This window comes from Carettochelys insculpta, chromosome 27 (genome assembly GCF_033958435.1).
Source record: "Carettochelys insculpta isolate YL-2023 chromosome 27, ASM3395843v1, whole genome shotgun sequence".
NCBI lineage: Eukaryota > Metazoa > Chordata > Testudines > Carettochelyidae > Carettochelys > Carettochelys insculpta.
Genome location: NC_134163.1, coordinates 887,935 through 906,046, shown reverse-complemented (window position 1 = coordinate 906,046; position 18,112 = coordinate 887,935). Strand labels below are relative to the sequence as shown.

Below are 18,112 nucleotides of genomic sequence, written 5' to 3'. Positions count from 1 at the left end.
AGCTGTGGACAATGGTGACTGGCAGGTGGTTGGTAGGAGAGGTGGTGGTGGATGATAGCAGCTGGTAGGAGCAGTGGTGGACTGGTGGGTGGCTGGTAGGAGGAACAGCACATGACAGCGACTGGTGGGTGGCCGGTAGGAGTGGTGGTGGATGACAGCAACCAGCTTGCGGCCGGTGGCAGCAACGGGAGGCTGCAGACAAGTGGACAGCTAGTGCTGCCCTGGTGATGTATCTGTGGGCTCTAGGTTCAGGACTGCACCGCAAAAGTACACCCTCTAACTGTGTGTGGGGTAAAGGGCCAAGAGCCCCAGCAAGAGACTTGGTTCTACTGCATATGGGGATGGTAGCTGGGTAAAGGGGGTTTGTCTCTTCTTTGCTTAGATACACTGCATCTGTCACTGTAACCTTGGGGTAGGTTATGGTCATTAAACAAGCCATTTCTATCTCAGAGTCTGTGCTTGCGAGGGGGGAAGAACCACCTTACAGGCACCCAGCACAGGAGTAAAATTGTCCCAGGCCACTGGGTGGGGGCTCAAGCCGGTTGGTTGTATCCTTGACAGGAAAACCCCACAGGAGTTGAACCCAGCCCTTCTGGCAGGCATCTGGCATTAATAGAAGGGTTACAGTAGCACCTTAGAGAAGTGGCTGATTGGCCCACTTTCTCCTCTTCACCAGGAAGCATGCTTGATTGTTTCTTCCTCCTTCCACACTTCCCTCAGGGCTTGTGTCACTGTCCCCGGGATGAACCTAGTTTAAAGACCTCCTCACTAGGTTTGCAGGCCTGCCTGCAAAGATGCTCTTTTCTCTCTTCTTTAGGTGGATCCCATCTCTTCCCAGCAATCCCTGTTCATGAAAGAGAATCCCATAGTCAAAGAAACCAGATCCTTCCCTGCTACACCACCTACGCAACTGCGCATTTACCTCCGTGATTCAACAATCCCTACATGGACCCCTCCTTCCACAGGGAGGATAGACAAAAACACCACTTGTGCTCTGCATTCCTTGATTTTCCTTCCTAGGTTTCAGTTAACGCCTTCAGCCTCATGCATTATCACAAGTGTCCAATAGAGACATCTTAAAGAAGCCCAATTGTTTGAAAATCAAGCTCCATGAAAGTGACTTGGTTTAGATATCCAAACATCCAGCTGCCCAAATCAAACTAAGTGGCTCCAGCACCACTTATGTGTATATTTTTGATGGGGCTTAACTCTGTAGTCCATGACGTATTGTTCTGCCTTTGTGTACCACATAGCGTAATGGGCTCCTGATCTCTAGCTGAGTAAGAACAAAATAATAATAAAGCAGCACCACAGCACATGTTGCTCTGGTTTGGCTTCCAAGCTGTTCATCGAAGCTGCTGCTACTTTTATGTCCACAAGTGCTGTGTACATTTGTGTCTTTTTTACTCTCGCAGGCTAGAATTTTAGCCCCAACCTGGTATTGTGTTTATTATGCTGCCAATGTTATGAATTATTGTTTTTGTCACCCAATTTGCATTTATTGTTATAGGACCTTGCAGACTATAACATGCTTTGTTATCGTGCTGCCCTTATTCTTACAAATGGGCTGCCACACAATAGTAGTAGGCATCCTTCAGTCTGCATAGACTATGGATCGCGCCCTTTAAAGTTTCAATTGAGGACTTCATTTACAGCGTCTCTTGTGACTATAAAGACCCACACGAGAGTGACAGTCCTTGCTGCATCTCTTGCAGATGTAGTGGGTGTCTGCCAAGTCCTTACTGTGCTTTCTGTGCGCTTGCTTCTCCTCTGCTAGCTGTCTGATCTTCAACTCGCCCTTCTGAAGGCCCTTGTGTAACCCCTGCCTCCATCTGCTGCGGTCATCTGCTAGATCTTCCCAGTTGTCCAGCTCGATGTCTACCTTTCTGAGGTCTCTCTTGCAGACATCTTTGTAATGCAACTGGGGGCGTCCGGGAGGTCTTTTGCCAGAGGCTAGCTCACCATACATGATGTCTTTTGGAATCCTTCCATCATTCATCCTGTGGACGTGGCCAAGCCAGCGGAGTCGACGCTGCCTGAGGAGGGTGTGCATGGTTGGGATTCCAGCTTGCTCGAGGACGGCTGTGTTGGTAACTCTGTCCTTCCATGGATATTCCAAGGATGCGCCTGAGGCAGCGCAAGTGGAAGACGTTCAGCCTCTTTTCCTGGCGGGCGTACAGGGTCCAAGTCTCGCTGCCATAAAGGAGGGTGCTGAGGATGCAGGCTCTGTAGACTTGCATTTTGGCGTGAGTGTACAGCTTGTTGTTATTCCACACTCTCTTCCTGAGTCTGGACAGAATTGTGGCTGCTTTTCTGATCCTCCTATTTAGCTCAGTGTCCAACGACAGGGTGTCAGTGATGGTGGACCCGAGGTAAACGAACTCGTGGACAACCTCTAACTTATGGTTGTCAATGCTGATTGATGGGGATTCAGCAACATCCTGACTGACTATGTTCGTCTTCTGTAGGCTGATGGTGAGCCCGAAGTCCTTGCACGCTTTGGAGAACCGATCCAGCAGCGTTTGAAGCTGCCACACAATAGGATTTGCTATTCAGACAGCCCTCCCGATGCACCGTGCAGAGTGGACGGGTCCCGAATCAGCAGTGCATCTCCGCAGGTGCTCAAGCCACGCTGAGTCAGTAAGTGCGGAGCGTTAGGCAGGTGCGGAGGTAGGCGCGGACCAGCTTTCGCAAGCGGGTAGCTCCGCGGCCCAGGCGCGCAGGGGCCGTGGGAGGTGCACGGGGCGGGTTGGCAGGAAGGGGGAGCTGTTCCCCTGCCCCTGCCCCTGCCCCTGCCCCTCCCCCTCAAGGCGGCAGGCAGCCCCGGGCGGGTGACGTGCAAGCAGCCGCCGCGGAACCACAGCCGAGAGGAGGAGGCAGGCCCGGGTCAGGGGGCGGAGCCAGCGCCCCGAGGGGCGGGGGAGGAGAAATGGGTGGGGCTCTGGGCAAGTGGGGCGGAGCCAGAAGGAGAGATGACGCGGTCTTCGCTCGAGCCGGCCGTGTGTGGGGGCCAGGCAGGGGCGGGGCCGGCCCCTTTGGAGGCGTGGTCTGGCGTGCGGCCCTCGGAGGGGGCGGGGCCGAGCGCTCAGCTGACCGACCGCCATTTTGTCGGGCGCTCGGCTGAGCGGAGCCCGGAGCTGGGAGATTCCTGCAGCCGGGGCTGCCGCTGCCTCCTGCGTCCCCGGGGCGCGCGCTGCTCGGCCCCGCGCGGGATGTGAGCGCCCCGCCCCGCTCGGACACGCACGGCAGCGGCTGAGCGCCAGCCGCGGCCCGGCCCCGCCGCCCGAGCGCAGGCCCCGCTGGCTCAGCCCGCCGCAGCCGCCGCTGCCGCCGCCGCGATGGCGCTGAAGATGGTGAAGGGCAGCATCGACCGCATGTTCGATAAGAACCTGCAGGACCTGGTGCGGGGCATCCGCAACCACAAGGAGGACGAGGTGGGCGGAGGGGGAGGGGAGCAGGGGCGTTGCGGGAGGGCTGAGATGAGGCGGGTGGGCGGCAGGGAGGCGTGAAGGGGGCGGGAGCAGGGTGAGGGGCTTGGCTGGGGCCTGAGGCGGGATGGAGGGGCCGGGCCCGGCCGGCCCCTGGGCCCCTGAGGAGGGCAGCGTAGGACCGAGTGAGAGTCGTTAGGAGGGGAGTGGGACGAGGCACAATTCCCGCTGCAGGACATGGGGCAGCAGTGGGATTGGAGTTTGTACATCCCGAGCCAAAGGGTCATAGGAGCTGAGCCCCGGCCTTTCTCTGCTGGGCTGCTCTTCTCGCGGCGGGAGCCCTGTAAGGTTTTGAGGGGTAGGTGGCAGGTCCCTTCCCTTCCTGTCTCTTTACTGGGTGCTTGCCCCCGTGTCGGGTTTGGGGGAATGTGATGACTCTGTTCAGATCCAAGGCGCCCAACAGGGAACAAAAATCCAGCGTCTCCTGTGCATGGTTCTGGAGGGGGTTATTCATGTCTGTTGTCCCTCTCTGGGCTGTGCATAAGCCTGTGGCTCTTTCTCATCCTTGACTCCCTATCAAAGTAAAAGGTGCCTCTTCCCGTCTGAAAAGGGGATGTTTTCAAAGGGAAAGTGCAAGTGGAAGTGAAAAGTCAGGAAGAAGAGTCGCTTGAGGGGGGTTGGTCAACCGAAAGGGAGAGCCAATTTAGGGAACTGCCTGAAACAGAAGGCAGTAGAGTGAGAAAATTAAAGGGAAGAGAAGGATCTGGCTGGTGGGAAATCTATTTTGTTCATGGGAAGGTTCAGTGTTTGGTTATCATTTGATTCTGTGCTAAGGGGGATTGCTTCGGTATTTACAGCCTGTGATTTGTAAGGTAAACTAATTTCTGTCCCATGTCTTAATTTTCTAGGATTAGTTTGGAGCAAAAGAAAGTTGAGTTGAAGTGTAATTCACTTTTTAGTTAAAATGATTTCATTTAGCTTCTGTCTAGAACACCTTTCCATAGGTGTGTTCTAATTTATAGGCAGAAACCAAAAGCACTTAAATATCACCACCTGATATATTCTCCTGTATTATTTAAGAGTTTGATCAGGAAACTCATAGAAACTACATAATTACTCATCAAGAACTGTAACAGAGAGGAAGCTGTGCTAGTCTATACGCTATCAAAACAAAAAGCAGTCAAGTAGCACTTTAAAGACTAGCAAAATAGTTTATTAGGTGAGCTTTCGTGGGACAGACCTGCTTCTTCAGACCATAGGCAGACCTGAACAGACTCAATATTTAAGGCACAGAGAACCAAAAAGAGTCAGCAAGGAGGACAAATCAGAAAAAGATAATCAAGGTGAGCAAATCAGAGAGTGGAGGGGTGGGGGGAAAGGTCAAGAATTAGATTGAGCCAAGTATGCAGACTAGCCCCTATAGTGAGTCAGAAAGTTCCCATCATGATTTAAACCATGTGTTAATGTGCAGAATTTGAATATAAAAGCCAGCTCGGCTGCTTCCCTTTCCAGAACGATGCAATTAATTCTTCTTCAGTAACATTTCCGTAACATTCCATTTTAATGGAATGGGGCATTCTGTCAATGACCTAAAGGTACGTGTGTTACTGAAAAGGAATTATCGCAGTGTTCTGGAAAGGGAAGCAGCCGAGCTGGCTTTTATATTCAAATTCGGCACATTAACACATGGTTTAAATCATGATGGGAACTTTCTGACTCACTATAGGGGCTCGTCTGCATACTTGGCTCAATCTAATTCTTGACCTTTCCCCCCACCCCTCCACTCTCTGATTTGCTCACCTTGATTATCTTTTTCTGATTTGTCCTCCTTGCTTACTGTTTTTGGTTCTCTGTGCCTTAAATATTGAGTCTGTTCTGGTCTGGCTATGGTCTGAAGAAGTGGGTCTGTCCCAGGAAAGCTCACCTAATAAACAATTTTGCTAGTCTTTAAAGTGCTACTTGACTGCTTTTCATCAAGAACTGGTTTACCTTAGAAGTTAGAAGTCTTTTATCAATTGTAACGTGGTATACATTAATCAGGAAGTCCTTGGAATCTTGGCACAAGCCAACTTGGTGTGGAAAACTTCTATGTGAACAACTTCCTTTATTATATTTTTGGCAGAAATGCTAGGAACTTGGTGTGACTTTTACTACAGTAGTGCTGGCTCAGGTTAGTAGATAGAACATAACTTCAGAATATAGTGAAGAGCAAAATAATGCCAATTGTGGAAGGATTAATAAACATGCAGACTTCTGTTGATAGGACAAACACTGCAGTGGTAAACTCATTTTTGTTGCATGTTGTTTATTGCTGCTGCTCGCAGGCTGAAATGCATTGTTGCCTTCCAGTAGCTTTAGATTTGGTATTTCATTCACACTGATGCTCCACAGTACAAAACAGTTTGTAAACAAGCCACATAGCAAGAAAAACTACTGAATCTTTTAATTTCATGATGTACTTTAAAGACTGATTGGCATTGTTTTGGTGGCATGGGAAGATGTAGCTGTTGTCAAGAACTGTACAAAAAAAGTACCAAGCAACTTCTAGGATTTAATGAAAGAGACAGCTTTTATTAAATCATATATGAAATTTACAGGTGTTCATGTGAATGTTTATTCTGTAGATGGTTGTGTGTATTTTGGCCTTGTGTAGGTCATGCTTTGAGCTATTATTATTCCCCTGTGGGTGAATAGACAGTACTGAGATTTTAGTTGTGGAATTTTCCTGAAGGACCGTTGGTCCTACTGAACACCATACTATTTGGCAGTAGGTCAGAGAAGAGATCTTTACAAATATTAATGCCTTTTATGATCTTCATGCAGACCCTATGTTTTACTTTGACTCTGATCCTCTTTGACTATGTCTAGACATAAATGTTGACCACAGGTATGCAATTTTAGATATGCCAATTGCATAGCTAAAATTGACATATACGCTTGGCTAACTTGTCTGGGGGAAAGTCGATGGGAGAGTTTTTCTCCCTTGGACCTTTCTTACTCCTTACCTCTTGTGAGGAGCACAGGGGTCAGCTTTGACCCCTGAGAGCTTTATTTTGCATGTGTGGGAAATCAAACAGCAGAAGATTGATCCTCAGCGGGTTGATCTTGCATGGCAGTGCAGATTAGCCCTTTGCCAGGGAGGACTGAATATGTTGTTTCTAGTTCTGGAATAAGAACTTGACAGGTAACTCCTTTTGCAGGAATCTAGACAGTGTAACTCTTCACCAGCTTTTGAAAAGTAAGTCTCAGCCTTCACAACACCCTCTGGCAAAGAGTTCCACAAATGGAGAGTGCTATATGCTAGATTTTTCACATTTGGAAAAAGAACTAATCAAGTTTTGATTAATATGCCCAGTTCATAAATTAATTAAAATTCCTGTTTCCTGTTGCTACTGTTCTTTATCTGATTTCCATTATATACAGTGCCTCTGGAGGGAGATGGTCAAAGATACTACTTACTCATTGAAAGAAATCGCTGGTAAACAAGTATGGTATTTTTTCTCTTACTTCCCGTCCTTCATCTCATTGCAGACCAATTTAAGCATGTTAGTTTTGAGTGAGATATTAGCAATTCAACCAGAGCTTTCCAAATGGCACTGTATTTTTCCAGTGTGGATACCAATCTGTAATATCCAAAATAGTCATTTAGGAATAGTAGCTGGAAAACCTTTTTCTGTTCTTCTCCATTGATTTAATTGTTTATGGTGTTCTGGAAGTGTCATTGAGACACTGAGAAGTCTTATTGGATGCCGTCAGGATGCCTTGAGACAAGGCTATCAAAGTTGGCTGAAGGGTTTGGCTTGTCCAGAATAGTAGATATTTACTATCACCTATTTATGAACAAATATTGACATACACTTTATGTTGCTGACTGTTACTGTGTTTGGTGTTGGATAGCACACATTTGTAGTGTAATGTCTTGAGTACGGTACACTTTGGCCTGCTTCCATCATTCCATCTCTAGGAAGAAGGTACGATGGATGCTAAATAAAAAAGAGATTGAATGAAACATAGTCCTGGCTATTTTCTGTGTTTGGTTACACACGTTATAAAGTGTGTTCTCTTCTTGTGTTGGTAGTTGTCTTTTGGGGAAACATAGAGTTACATTTAAAATCAATATGCCAAAATTCCACAAAGCACCTCTTTCTCTTGTTAAGACTGTTCAATGTTTTCTGGTTTAAACTAATCTTATTAGCTCCCATCTTTATCATCTCAAATATGACAGTTCCTCATTCCTCTGCAGGAGATGACATTTTCCATCATAAGTGCAATTTAATTAGAGTAGTTCAGTTCCATTAATAAACACTATATGGCTGCATCTACACTAGCAAGTTATTTTGGGGAAAAATAGGCCTTTTCCAAAAGAACCCACAAAGCATGTACACACAATGTGGTTTTTTCAATCTGAAATCAAAATTGAAAGAACACAGCACTCTTCCCGATGGCCGTCTTCCTCTGGTGGCTCTTTTTTTATCCACTTTTTTGTGTGTGGCTGTGCCATTTTGTAAGAAGGTTTTTGGAAGAGACCTTCCATGAGAACTTCTTTTGGAAGATTGCTGTAGTGTAGACATAGACTATCAGAACAGCCATAGTTGGTCAGACCAAAGGTACATATAGAATAGAACAGAACAGGTAATCATCAAGGGTCATGATTTCTGGCCATCCTAGCTAATGGGCAATGATAGACCTATCCTCCATGAATGTATCTTCCACAAATGGCATGTGTTTTGTGAGAAGAAATACTTCTATTTATTTAAAACCTTCTGCCTATTAATATAATTTAATGGCCCCCAGTCCTTGTTTTATGATGAGTAAGTAACACTCCTGTATTTGCTTTCTCCACTTGTGGGAGCCGGGAATCGGACTGGCTCCGCCACATCTGGCTTCTCGCTGCTCACGCAAGCTAGGAGGAGCACCGGTAGGCTGCCACCCGTTCCCCAGCTTCCTGTGGCTGTGGGGAGCTGGGAGGAGTACCGGTGCAGGGAGCTCACTGGTGGGGCTGCAGCCCATTCCTGGTGCCCTAAGGTATGGGGCAGCTGGGAGCTGCCCCTCACAGCCAGAGAGCACCCCTGCACCCGGCAAGGTGGCAGTCCCCACAGGGCAGCTGCTGCATGACTCAGGAACTAAGGGTCTTGTGGCACCTTTATAGACTAACAGAAAAGTTTTGAGCATGAGCTTTCGTGAGCACAGACTCACTTCATCAGATGCTCAACTCTGCATGACTGACTGATTGCATGACTCAGGGTTACCATATATCCTGTTTGGGTCAGGACAGCCCCCGCCCTCCACCCAGGTGTTCTGTATTTAGCCTAGGGGAATATGGTCACCCTATCTCTTGTATCTTGGGCAAAATCTACACAGTTGTCTGAAGGCTTGTCATAAAACTATTAGAGAAAATTGCTCTTTCGCTCTGCCTTTGATAGGATAGACTTGTTGAATGACAAAGTTAGGTCTTCATATTTTTTCAGCTGACAGGATTAAAGATGAAAATAGCTATTTGGTTATAGGATGCATTTTGGCCTTGGTTGCATTTTAGAGCTAATCAGAATCCATCTTTTACATCTCAGTATGAATTTTCATCATTAGGCAAACATGAGCTATGAGTCCTTCACAGAATTTTTCTCTTAACTTCAAGACCTCTATCAAGCATTCATAAAACTTAGTTACCCACTGTGAGAAGTTTTTAAAAAAAGAAAAAAGTTTGATGGGCAGACAAATACCCAGAAACCAGCTACTTCAAGATAGGCCCAAGAAGTTCAGTAACAGATCACCACTTGTCATTACCTATAGATGCACAGCTCAGACCCCTGCACCACATCATTAAAAACCTACAACCTATTCTAGATCATGATGCCGTACTCCGGAAGGCCCTAGGTGACAGGTCTGTTGTCTCCTACAGACAGCTTTCTAACCTAAGAGAGATTCTCAGTAGTCATCACAGGCTACACCACAGTAATACTAATCCTGGAACTTTTCCTTGCAACAAACCCCATTGCCAGCTTTGTCCACATAGGTATTCTGGGGATATCATTGCTGTCCCTACCCATGTTTATTACAACATTAGGGGCTTATTCTCATGTACCTCGATCAATACTATATATGCCATTATGTGCCAGCAGTGCCCCTCTACAGTATACATTGGACAAACCAAGCAAACACTTCACCAAAGAATGAATGGATACAGTGCAGACATTTAGGAATCTCAATACGCATAAGCCTGTCAGTGAGCATTTCAGTGGAGTGGGCCATTCTGTTAAAGACCAGAAAATATGCATCCTACAGCAGAGAATTTAAAAGCAGATTACATCGGGAGTTTTACAAACTGGGGTTTGTACTCAAATTCGACACATTTAACACTTGGTATGAACAAAGACTGCAATTATCTCATTCATTACAAGGTCTGCTTCCCATCCTTTGATGTTCACGTGATCTCAGGCAAGAGACCTAGCGTTCCCTACCCCTCACCATCCTCCTTCAGTGCTATATATTTGATTTGTCAGTTTTTACTGTAATCTTTTTTTCTCTTGGATCTCTGTGCTGTATAGCTGTTAGTCTGTACTGGAAATGCTATTGATCTGGAGAAGTGGGTCTGTCCCATGAAAGCTCATCACCTAATAAATCATTTTATTCGTCTTTAAAGTGCTACATGATTGCTGTTTTATTTTGTTAGAATACAGACTAACACACTATCTGTTAGTATTCTCTTAACATAAGTAGTAGTGAAAAACACATATATAGGCATGTATAATGTAAAGGCGTAAATCAACAATGAACTTTAAGGAATTCTAGCTCCTGAAAGACAGAGAATACAAAGGCGCAAAATACTTCACAATGAACATTTTTAGAGGCTAGGTACAATCAGTTTGAATGGAAAAACGTGTACGTGAATTAGAATCAAGAAAATAATGTTGACCCAAAGGTCTAATGGAAGTTGTCCATACTCAGTGGTGGGTTTAATTACCAAAAGAAATTAGGTGGCATGGGATGACACTGTTCCCCTTCATATGTATCCTTGCTCCTGGATGAAGTCCTCTACTGACTGTTGCAAAGTTTAATCCAATTGTGTTCGGCTTGAAAAATGTCAGTCTCCAATAGGGACTTCAGAGGCACCCTAAACTATCAGATTTTTGGACTGGCGACCCTCTGACTGTAGTGGATCTAGCCCAAGGGGGTATTGGCTGTTTAGCATCTGGAGATTACAGTATTATAGATTGCATCTCTCAAATCCAGTCCCCTCTCGTCCGGCACTGGACCACAGATGTTCCCGGAGGAGAGAATACTGGGCTGGAGCTGTGTCTGGTTTGGGAGCCCTGCCTGCCCCACAAAAATGGGGCTGGGAGCTAGAGCTACCCTGCCTGCTGTGGGGGACCAGGAGCCAGAGCCTCTCACCTGCCCTGCAGCAGCTGGGGCACAGGGGCTGAAGCCACATAGTGGCTCCTGTTGGCTGGGGCTGGAGTCCCAGGGGAGGTAGGCTGGGGTCACAGCAGTCCCCAGAATGCAAAGGTGTCTGGGAGCAGATGCCCTGGACCTCCCATCAGTTGCTGTCTGTCATATTGCATGTGTTAAGGCCTTTGAAGATCAGTATTCCATTGACTGTCGAATGAGCTGAGGGTTGCTGATATTGTTAATTAAATGTCTGAATCCCAGCAAAAGGCAAAGGAGTTACTAGGCAAGTGCTTTATCCTAGAATTGGAAACACTACACAAAAGAGGGTTTATAAGGAGCTGCCAATCTGCAGGGATCCTGGTCTTCATGCTAGAAGGGGCAAGTGGAGCCAGTGCCCTTGCTTAGTGTTTAAGGGTAGTGAGAGCAATCAAACACAAGTGTCTTTTTGTGTTCTATAGGTTGTAATGTAGAGTCTAGGCTTCACTGTGTTTCTGCTTTCATTCTATGCTGAACCTTGCTTGAGTTGACTGAGGCACAACAAGTACGTGTAACTTGCTTTGGCCACACAGTGATTGCTTTATCACAGGGCTGTGCAAAGTAGGGGGCAAACCCTCTCAGGAGAGGCATGAAATGTAATGAGGGCCAGGCCACAGTATGATTGGTTGCTGGGTGTCAGGCTCATGCATCTCATTAAGATGTTGAACTGTTAGTGTTTTTGTGTGCATTCACATTTACAAACTGTTAGTTTTAACATTCTGCAGACTTATTTTCTTACATGTGCTGAAAGGATTTTTTTTTTTTTTTACATGACTGTAACCAAAATTTTGGTTGGTTGGTTTGGATTACATTAGACAGGTTGTGGGAGGGCCCTGCTTATTGCAGGGACAAAAAGTGGGACCCAACCTAAAAAGTTGAATCACCCCTGCTTTATCAGGGATTAAGAACCTTAAGTCAGCCAGGCTAATGAATAATTTTGCTGCTTGCTCTCCTGTATTTTCCTGTAAAGCATTTGGTATGGTCTTGCATGATATTTTTGTTGATAAACTAAGCAGAAACAACTTAGATGAGGCTTAGATAAGGTGGGTGCATAACCAGCTGCATAACCGTACTCAGAGTGTAGTTGTTAATGGTTCTCAATCCTGCTGGAAAAGTATAACAAGTGGGGTTCTTCAGGGGTCTGTTTTAGGACTGGTTGTGTTCAATATCTTGATCAACGGTTTAGATATTGGCATAGAAAGTATGCTTATTAAGTTTGCAGATGATATCAAGCTGGGAGGGTCATAATTCAAAATGATCTGGATAAATTGGAGAAATGGCCTGAGGTAAACAGGATGAAGTTTAATAAGGACAAATGCAAAGTGCTCCACTTGGGAAGGAACAATCAGTGTCACACATACAGAATGGGAAGAGACCGTCTAGGAATGACGACTACAGCAGAAGGGGATCTAGGGGTTATAGTGGACCACAAATAAATGAGTCAACAGTGTGATGCTGTTGCAAAAAAAAGCAAAAATGATTCTGGGATGCATTAACAGGTGTGTTGTGAACAAGACACGATAAGTCATTCTTCTGCCCTGTTCTGCGCTGGTTAGGCCTTAGCTGGAGTATTGTATCCAGTTCTGGGTGCCGCGCTTCAAGAAGGATGTGGAGAAATTGGAGAGGGTCCAGAAAACAGCAACAAGAATGATTAAAGGTCTAGAGAACGTGACCTACGAAAAAAGGCTGAAAGAATTGGGCCTGTTTAGTTCCACAGAATCATAGAATGCTAGGACTGGAAGGGACCTCAAGAGGCCGTCGAATCCAGCCCCCTGCCCCAATGGCAGGTACACATACTGTCTAAACCATCCCTGATAGACATCTATCTAACCTGCTCTTAAGTATCTCCAGCAATGGAGATTCCACAACCTCCCTTGGCAATTTATTCCACTGTTTGACCACCCTGGCAGGAACTTTTTCCCAATGTCCAACCTAAACCTCCCTTGCTGTGGTTTAAGCCCATTGCCTCTTGTTCTATCCTCAGAGGCCAAAAAGAACAAGTTTTCTCTCTCCTCCTTGTGACACCCTTTTAGATACCTGAAAACTGCTATCATGTCTCCCCTCAATCTTCTCTTTTTTCCAAACTGAACAAGCCCACTTCTTTCAGTCTTTCTTCATAGGTCACATTCTCTAGACCTTTAATCATTCTTGTTGCTCTTTTCTGGACCCTCTCTAATGTCTCCACATTTTTCTTGAATTGCAGTGCCCAGAACTGGAAACAATACTCCAGCTGAGGCCTAACCAGTGCAGAGTAGAGCGGAAGAATGACTTCTCGTGTCTTGTTCACCACACACGTATTAATGCATCCCAGAATCATGGTGTGTGTTTTTTTTTTTTTAACAGCATCACACCGACTCATATTTAGCTTGTTGTCCACTATAACCCCTAGATCCCTTTCTGCTGTAGTCATTCCTAGACAGTGTCTCCCCCTTCTGTATGTGTGATGCTTGATTGTTCCTTCCCAAGTGGAGTATTATTGTCCTTATTAAACTTCATCTTGTTTACCTCAGACCTTTTCTCCAATTTCTCCAGATCATTTTGAATTATGACCCTATCCTCCTCCAAAGCAGTTGCAACCCCTCGTAGCTTGGTATCTGCAAACTTTTAAGTGTACTTTCTATGCCAATATCTAAATCATTGAAGAAGATATTGAAGAGAACTGGTCCTAATGCAGACCCCCCGCGGAACCCCACTTGTTATATTTTTCCAGCAGGATTGAGAACCATTAAGAACTACTCTCTGGGTATGGTTATCCAGCCAGCTATGCACCCACCTTATAGTAGCCTCATCTAAATTGTATTTGCCTAGTTTTTTTAATAAGAATAGCATGCAAGACTGTATCAAATGCTTTACTAAAGTCTAGGCATACCACATCTACCGCTTCTCCCCTATCCACATGGCTCGTTATCCTATCAAAGAAAGCTGTCAGATGAGTTTGACAAGATATATTCTTTACAAACCCATGCCGGCTGTTTCCTATTACCTTACCACCTTCCAAGTGCTTGCAGATGATTTCTTTAATTACTTGCTCCATTATCTTTCCTGGCACTAAAGTTAAGCTGACTGGCCTGTAGTTTCCTGGGTTATTCTTATTCCTCTTTTTATAGATGGGCACTATATTTGCCCTTTTTCAGTCTTCTGGAATCTCTCCTGTCTCCCATGATTTTCCAAAGATGATAGATAAAGGCTCAGATACCTCCTCTATCAACTCCTTGAGTATTCTAGGAGAGAAAAGAGAAGATTGAGTGGGGACATGATAGTGGTTTTCAAGTATGTAAAAGGGTGTCATAAGGAGGAGGGAGAAAACTTGTTCTTTTTGGCCTCTGAGGATAGATGAAGAGGCAATGAACTTAAACTGCAGCAAGGGAGATTTAGGTTGGACATTAGGAAAAAGTTCCTAACTGTCAGGGTGGTCAAACAGTGGAATAAATTGCCAAGGGAGGTTGTGGAATCTCTATCCCTGGCGATATTTAAAAACAGGTTAGATAGATGCCTGTCATGGATGGTTTAGACACTACTTGGTCCTGCCAGAGGGCAAGGGCCTGGACTCAATGGCCTCTCGAGGTCCCTTGCAGTCCTAGTATTCTATGATTCTATGAAAACAGCCTAGCAAAATCAATACTCATATATTAAATCAAATATCTTAAGCAATTGGGTGATTGTTCTGCAAAACTTCAAATTTTGCAAGATCAGCAGAAGAACATTAGAAACTTAAAACAAATATCAAAACAAAAAGCAGTCAAGTAGCACTTTAAAGACTAGCAAAATAGTTTATTAGGTGAGCTTTCGTGGTACAGACCCATTTCTTCAGACCATAGCCAGACCAGAACAGACTCAATATTTAAGGCACAGAGAACCAAAAACAGTAAGCAAGGAGGACAAATCAGAAAAAGATAATCAAGGTGAGCAAATCAGAGAGTGGAGGGTGGGGGGGAAGGTGAAGAATTAGAATCAGTCTGAGTCACTGTAGGGGCTCGTCTGCATACTTGGCTCAGTCTAGTTCTTGACCTTCCCCCCCCCCCATACCTCCACACTCTGATTTGCTCACCTTGATTATCTTTTTCTGATTTGTCCTCCTTGCTTACTGTTTTTGGTTCTCTGTGTCTTAAATATTGAGTCTGTTCTGGTCTGCCTATGGTCTGAAGAAATGGGTCCGTCCCACGAAAGCTCACCTAATAAACTATTTTGCTAGTCTTTAAAGTGCTACTTGACTGCTTTTTGTTTTGATAGTGTATAGACTAGCACGGCTTCCTCTCTGTTACTATTAGAACAAATATGTTGACTATACTGTGTATACTTAGTGCTGTCATTTAATTCTTCCTTTTGTGAACGCCTCATTTAAAAACTAACTTCTAGGCTTGTAACTTGTAACAGGTATGTAGAAGGTGCTGATGGGGCCATCGTGGGTGATTACTGTACCCAGAGTGCCATGTTGTCTGGTGAATGCTTCTCACTTGAAGTCTCAAAGTGGATCTACTTACGTTGATACTTCTGCATTCTCAATCTTCCAGCTGAATTTGCTGAGATAGGTATTGCATCCATGGCTGCACTTCAAGAGAACCTGCACGTTCAAATCTGGGAGTAGGGAGTCTTAGTTTTGCTCTTCAGTGATGGCTGTGAAGACAGCTGTTTTGTGTTCCCTGGGATTTGTTGATGCAGCCACAGGAGAGATTAAAGCTCTCTCTTCTCTTTATTGAGAGGCTGCACTTGTCCACAAAAGCTCATTAAGGCTCCTCTTCTTTGATGCAGGTTAGAGAAGATTTTTCATGTATTTGGATTATTTTACAGTTAGTATAGAAATGTTCTCAAGCAGCATATTGCATTTGTGTGGCATAATGAGCAGTAGGGAGGTATTAAGCTATTTGTATGCATCAAAAACCACTGAAGCAAGGGATCAGTTATAAAGAAGCCTGTATGTTTACCAGCTTCTTAAAAACTGTCAATTTTGAAAAACTAAATATTTGTGGTGCTAAGATATATTCTGAAGATAATTAACTTGATGTGTGTTTAAATCAAAGTGGTGTAATTAAGGAGATAGTGGAAATCTGTGGTTAACAGCACACCAGTGATAATTCACCCTAGTAGAAGCTGTTAGGGGAACATTCTTAAATGAAGGCAAGTTGAAAATGGCTATGACATATATGGCAATTTCTTGCAATATTTTGGGAGACTTCTGAAATAAGTTGAAAATAGCATTATACATGTAACATTTATGTGGAATTATAGGATTGTATGTAAGTTGTATATGGGGAAAACATGACTATGGTAAACTCTAGGAAGTGTCAAAAGGTCCAAAGGAAGATTTGAAATAAGAATGAACTTTTGTAAGGAAACGGTAGGTTTCCTAGGTTATCTCTAGGATAAGGTACATGCAAATTACCTTAAGTTACACGAAGACTTAGTTGTTCAACATTTTGACCTGAAGGTGGACCTTTGTCTGCTCATCTTCTGTTACTGTTACATGAGGACGAAATCAAAGGTGCAAACTGTGGAAAGGAGAAGAATAAGGTTCACAGGACTCTTCTTCTGTGGTAGCAGCTGTTATGTGAACTTAGAAACCATAGGAGCACCCACTTGGAATTGGGGTGATCTCTGGAAAGTTTAACAGTATCCATTTAGGTTCTTTCATTGTTTTTTATATGTTTACTCTGTAATGCTTTCACTTTCAGAATATGTGCTTGCTTAGAAGAGGCTATGTGGTGTCTTAACACTATGAGTAATTATGCTTATTTCTTAGGAGAAAAAATTGGGCCTCCTTAGGCAGTCTGTCTTGCTGAGGGGCTCAGATTAAGTGGGGAACCATTTGGCAAGGAAAAATCCTGTTCAGGGAGGAGTTGAGACAAAGATCTTCACCCTTAACAAGTGGCAGCTGAGGAGTTGTGAGCCCTGAGTGTTTGCCATTGGTGGACCATGAATAGAAAATATGGTGCGATTGCTTGGAATTATGAAAATGGCTGTGACAATATTTTTGAATCATGTTAACTATATCGGTGAAAAAGGCTTCAGGAAGATAATGTCTTGGAATCTTTAATCATTGGCCAAGAAGTCAGTTAAAGAAACAAAAAGGGAAAAAAATAATGGTAAACTGTTCTGTGAACTACTTCTGTAATTTTCATTACACAGGCCGCTGAAGCTAAACCAGCGGTTCCCAGCCTTTTCCAGATGGGAACCCATTTTGACAATTCAGGAAGACTTGGTGACCGAGGCAGTTCAAAAACGGAAGCGGGAGGGGTAGTGCTGTGAAGAGCTAATTTTGTGCCTGAGGCAAGAATATATAATTGTGCTCCCTCCTATTTATCAATTCATAATAGTTATTTCATAGAATAAGAACACTACATATACTATAGTTAGAGTTGTAGTGGTGGAAAGACGCTTATCCCCAAACTGCTCCCTCCAGCTTAAACACCACAATCAGGGGCTAGGAAAGTCACAATCCAGGGCTGGAGGGGGCTAGGGGAGTCACAGGGAGCCCCAACCCCTGCAGCTGGAAGCCAGCTGGGGTGTGGAGTCCTGGGCTGGCAGCTCCAGCTGTGGGAACCCTGACTGGATGAGGGGGAGACCCCCAACCCCCTTGGGTGCAAGACAACTGGGGTGCAGAGCCCTCTGCAGCTGGAAGCTGGCTGGGGCACAGAGCCTTGGCCCAGCAATGCTAGCAAGGGGAACCTGGGCTGGGTGTGGGGGACCCCCTCAACCCCCCTCGGCTGGAAGTGGCTGGGGCCTGGAGCCTTGACCAGCTCTTGGCACACAGTCCCAGGCTTAAACCTCCCATCCCTGGCTCCCCCCTACTTAGCTCACCGGAGCTGGGTACCGCTTCTTTGGCTCCCTAGCTCTCTGCCCTGTACTTTTTTCACATGCAGATGGGCAGTTCCCTGCCCTGCAAGGCTGAAGTGGTATTCAGTAACAGAGAGAAAGCCCTGCTAGTCTATATACTATCAAAACAAAAAAGCACTAAAATAGCACTTCAAAGACTAACAAAATAATTTATTAGGTGAGCTTTTGTGGGACAGACCCACTTCTTCAGATCATAGCCATGCCAGAACAGACTCAATATTTAAGGCATAGAGAACCAAAAATAGTAATCAAGGATGACAAATCAGAAAAAAAAATTATCAAGGTGAGCAAATCAGAGTAGGGGGTGGGGGGGGAGGTTAAGAAATAAATTGAGCCAAGTATGCAAAAGAGTCCCTATAATGACCCAGAAAATTTGCATCCCGGTTCAAACCATATGTTAATGTGTCAAATTTGAATATAAAAGAGTTCAG

The 18,112-nt window shown here is 44.9% G+C and overlaps 1 protein-coding gene across 2 annotated transcripts in view; it reads left to right on the top strand.

Moving 5' to 3' along the window:
* The first annotated feature begins 3,096 nt into the window (after positions 1-3,096).
* Positions 3,097-18,112, top strand: part of AP3D1 (adaptor related protein complex 3 subunit delta 1) — a 96,943-nt gene continuing 81,927 nt past the window's right edge. Inside the window, exon 1 of one of the 2 annotated variants that reach the window (XM_074978630.1) lies at positions 3,097-3,434. In XM_074978630.1, coding sequence (XP_074834731.1) covers positions 3,339-3,434 — 96 coding nt within the window. In that variant the 5' untranslated portion in view covers positions 3,097-3,338. The remainder of the gene's footprint in view (positions 3,435-18,112) is intronic. The other variant, XM_074978629.1, reaches the window with a different exon arrangement.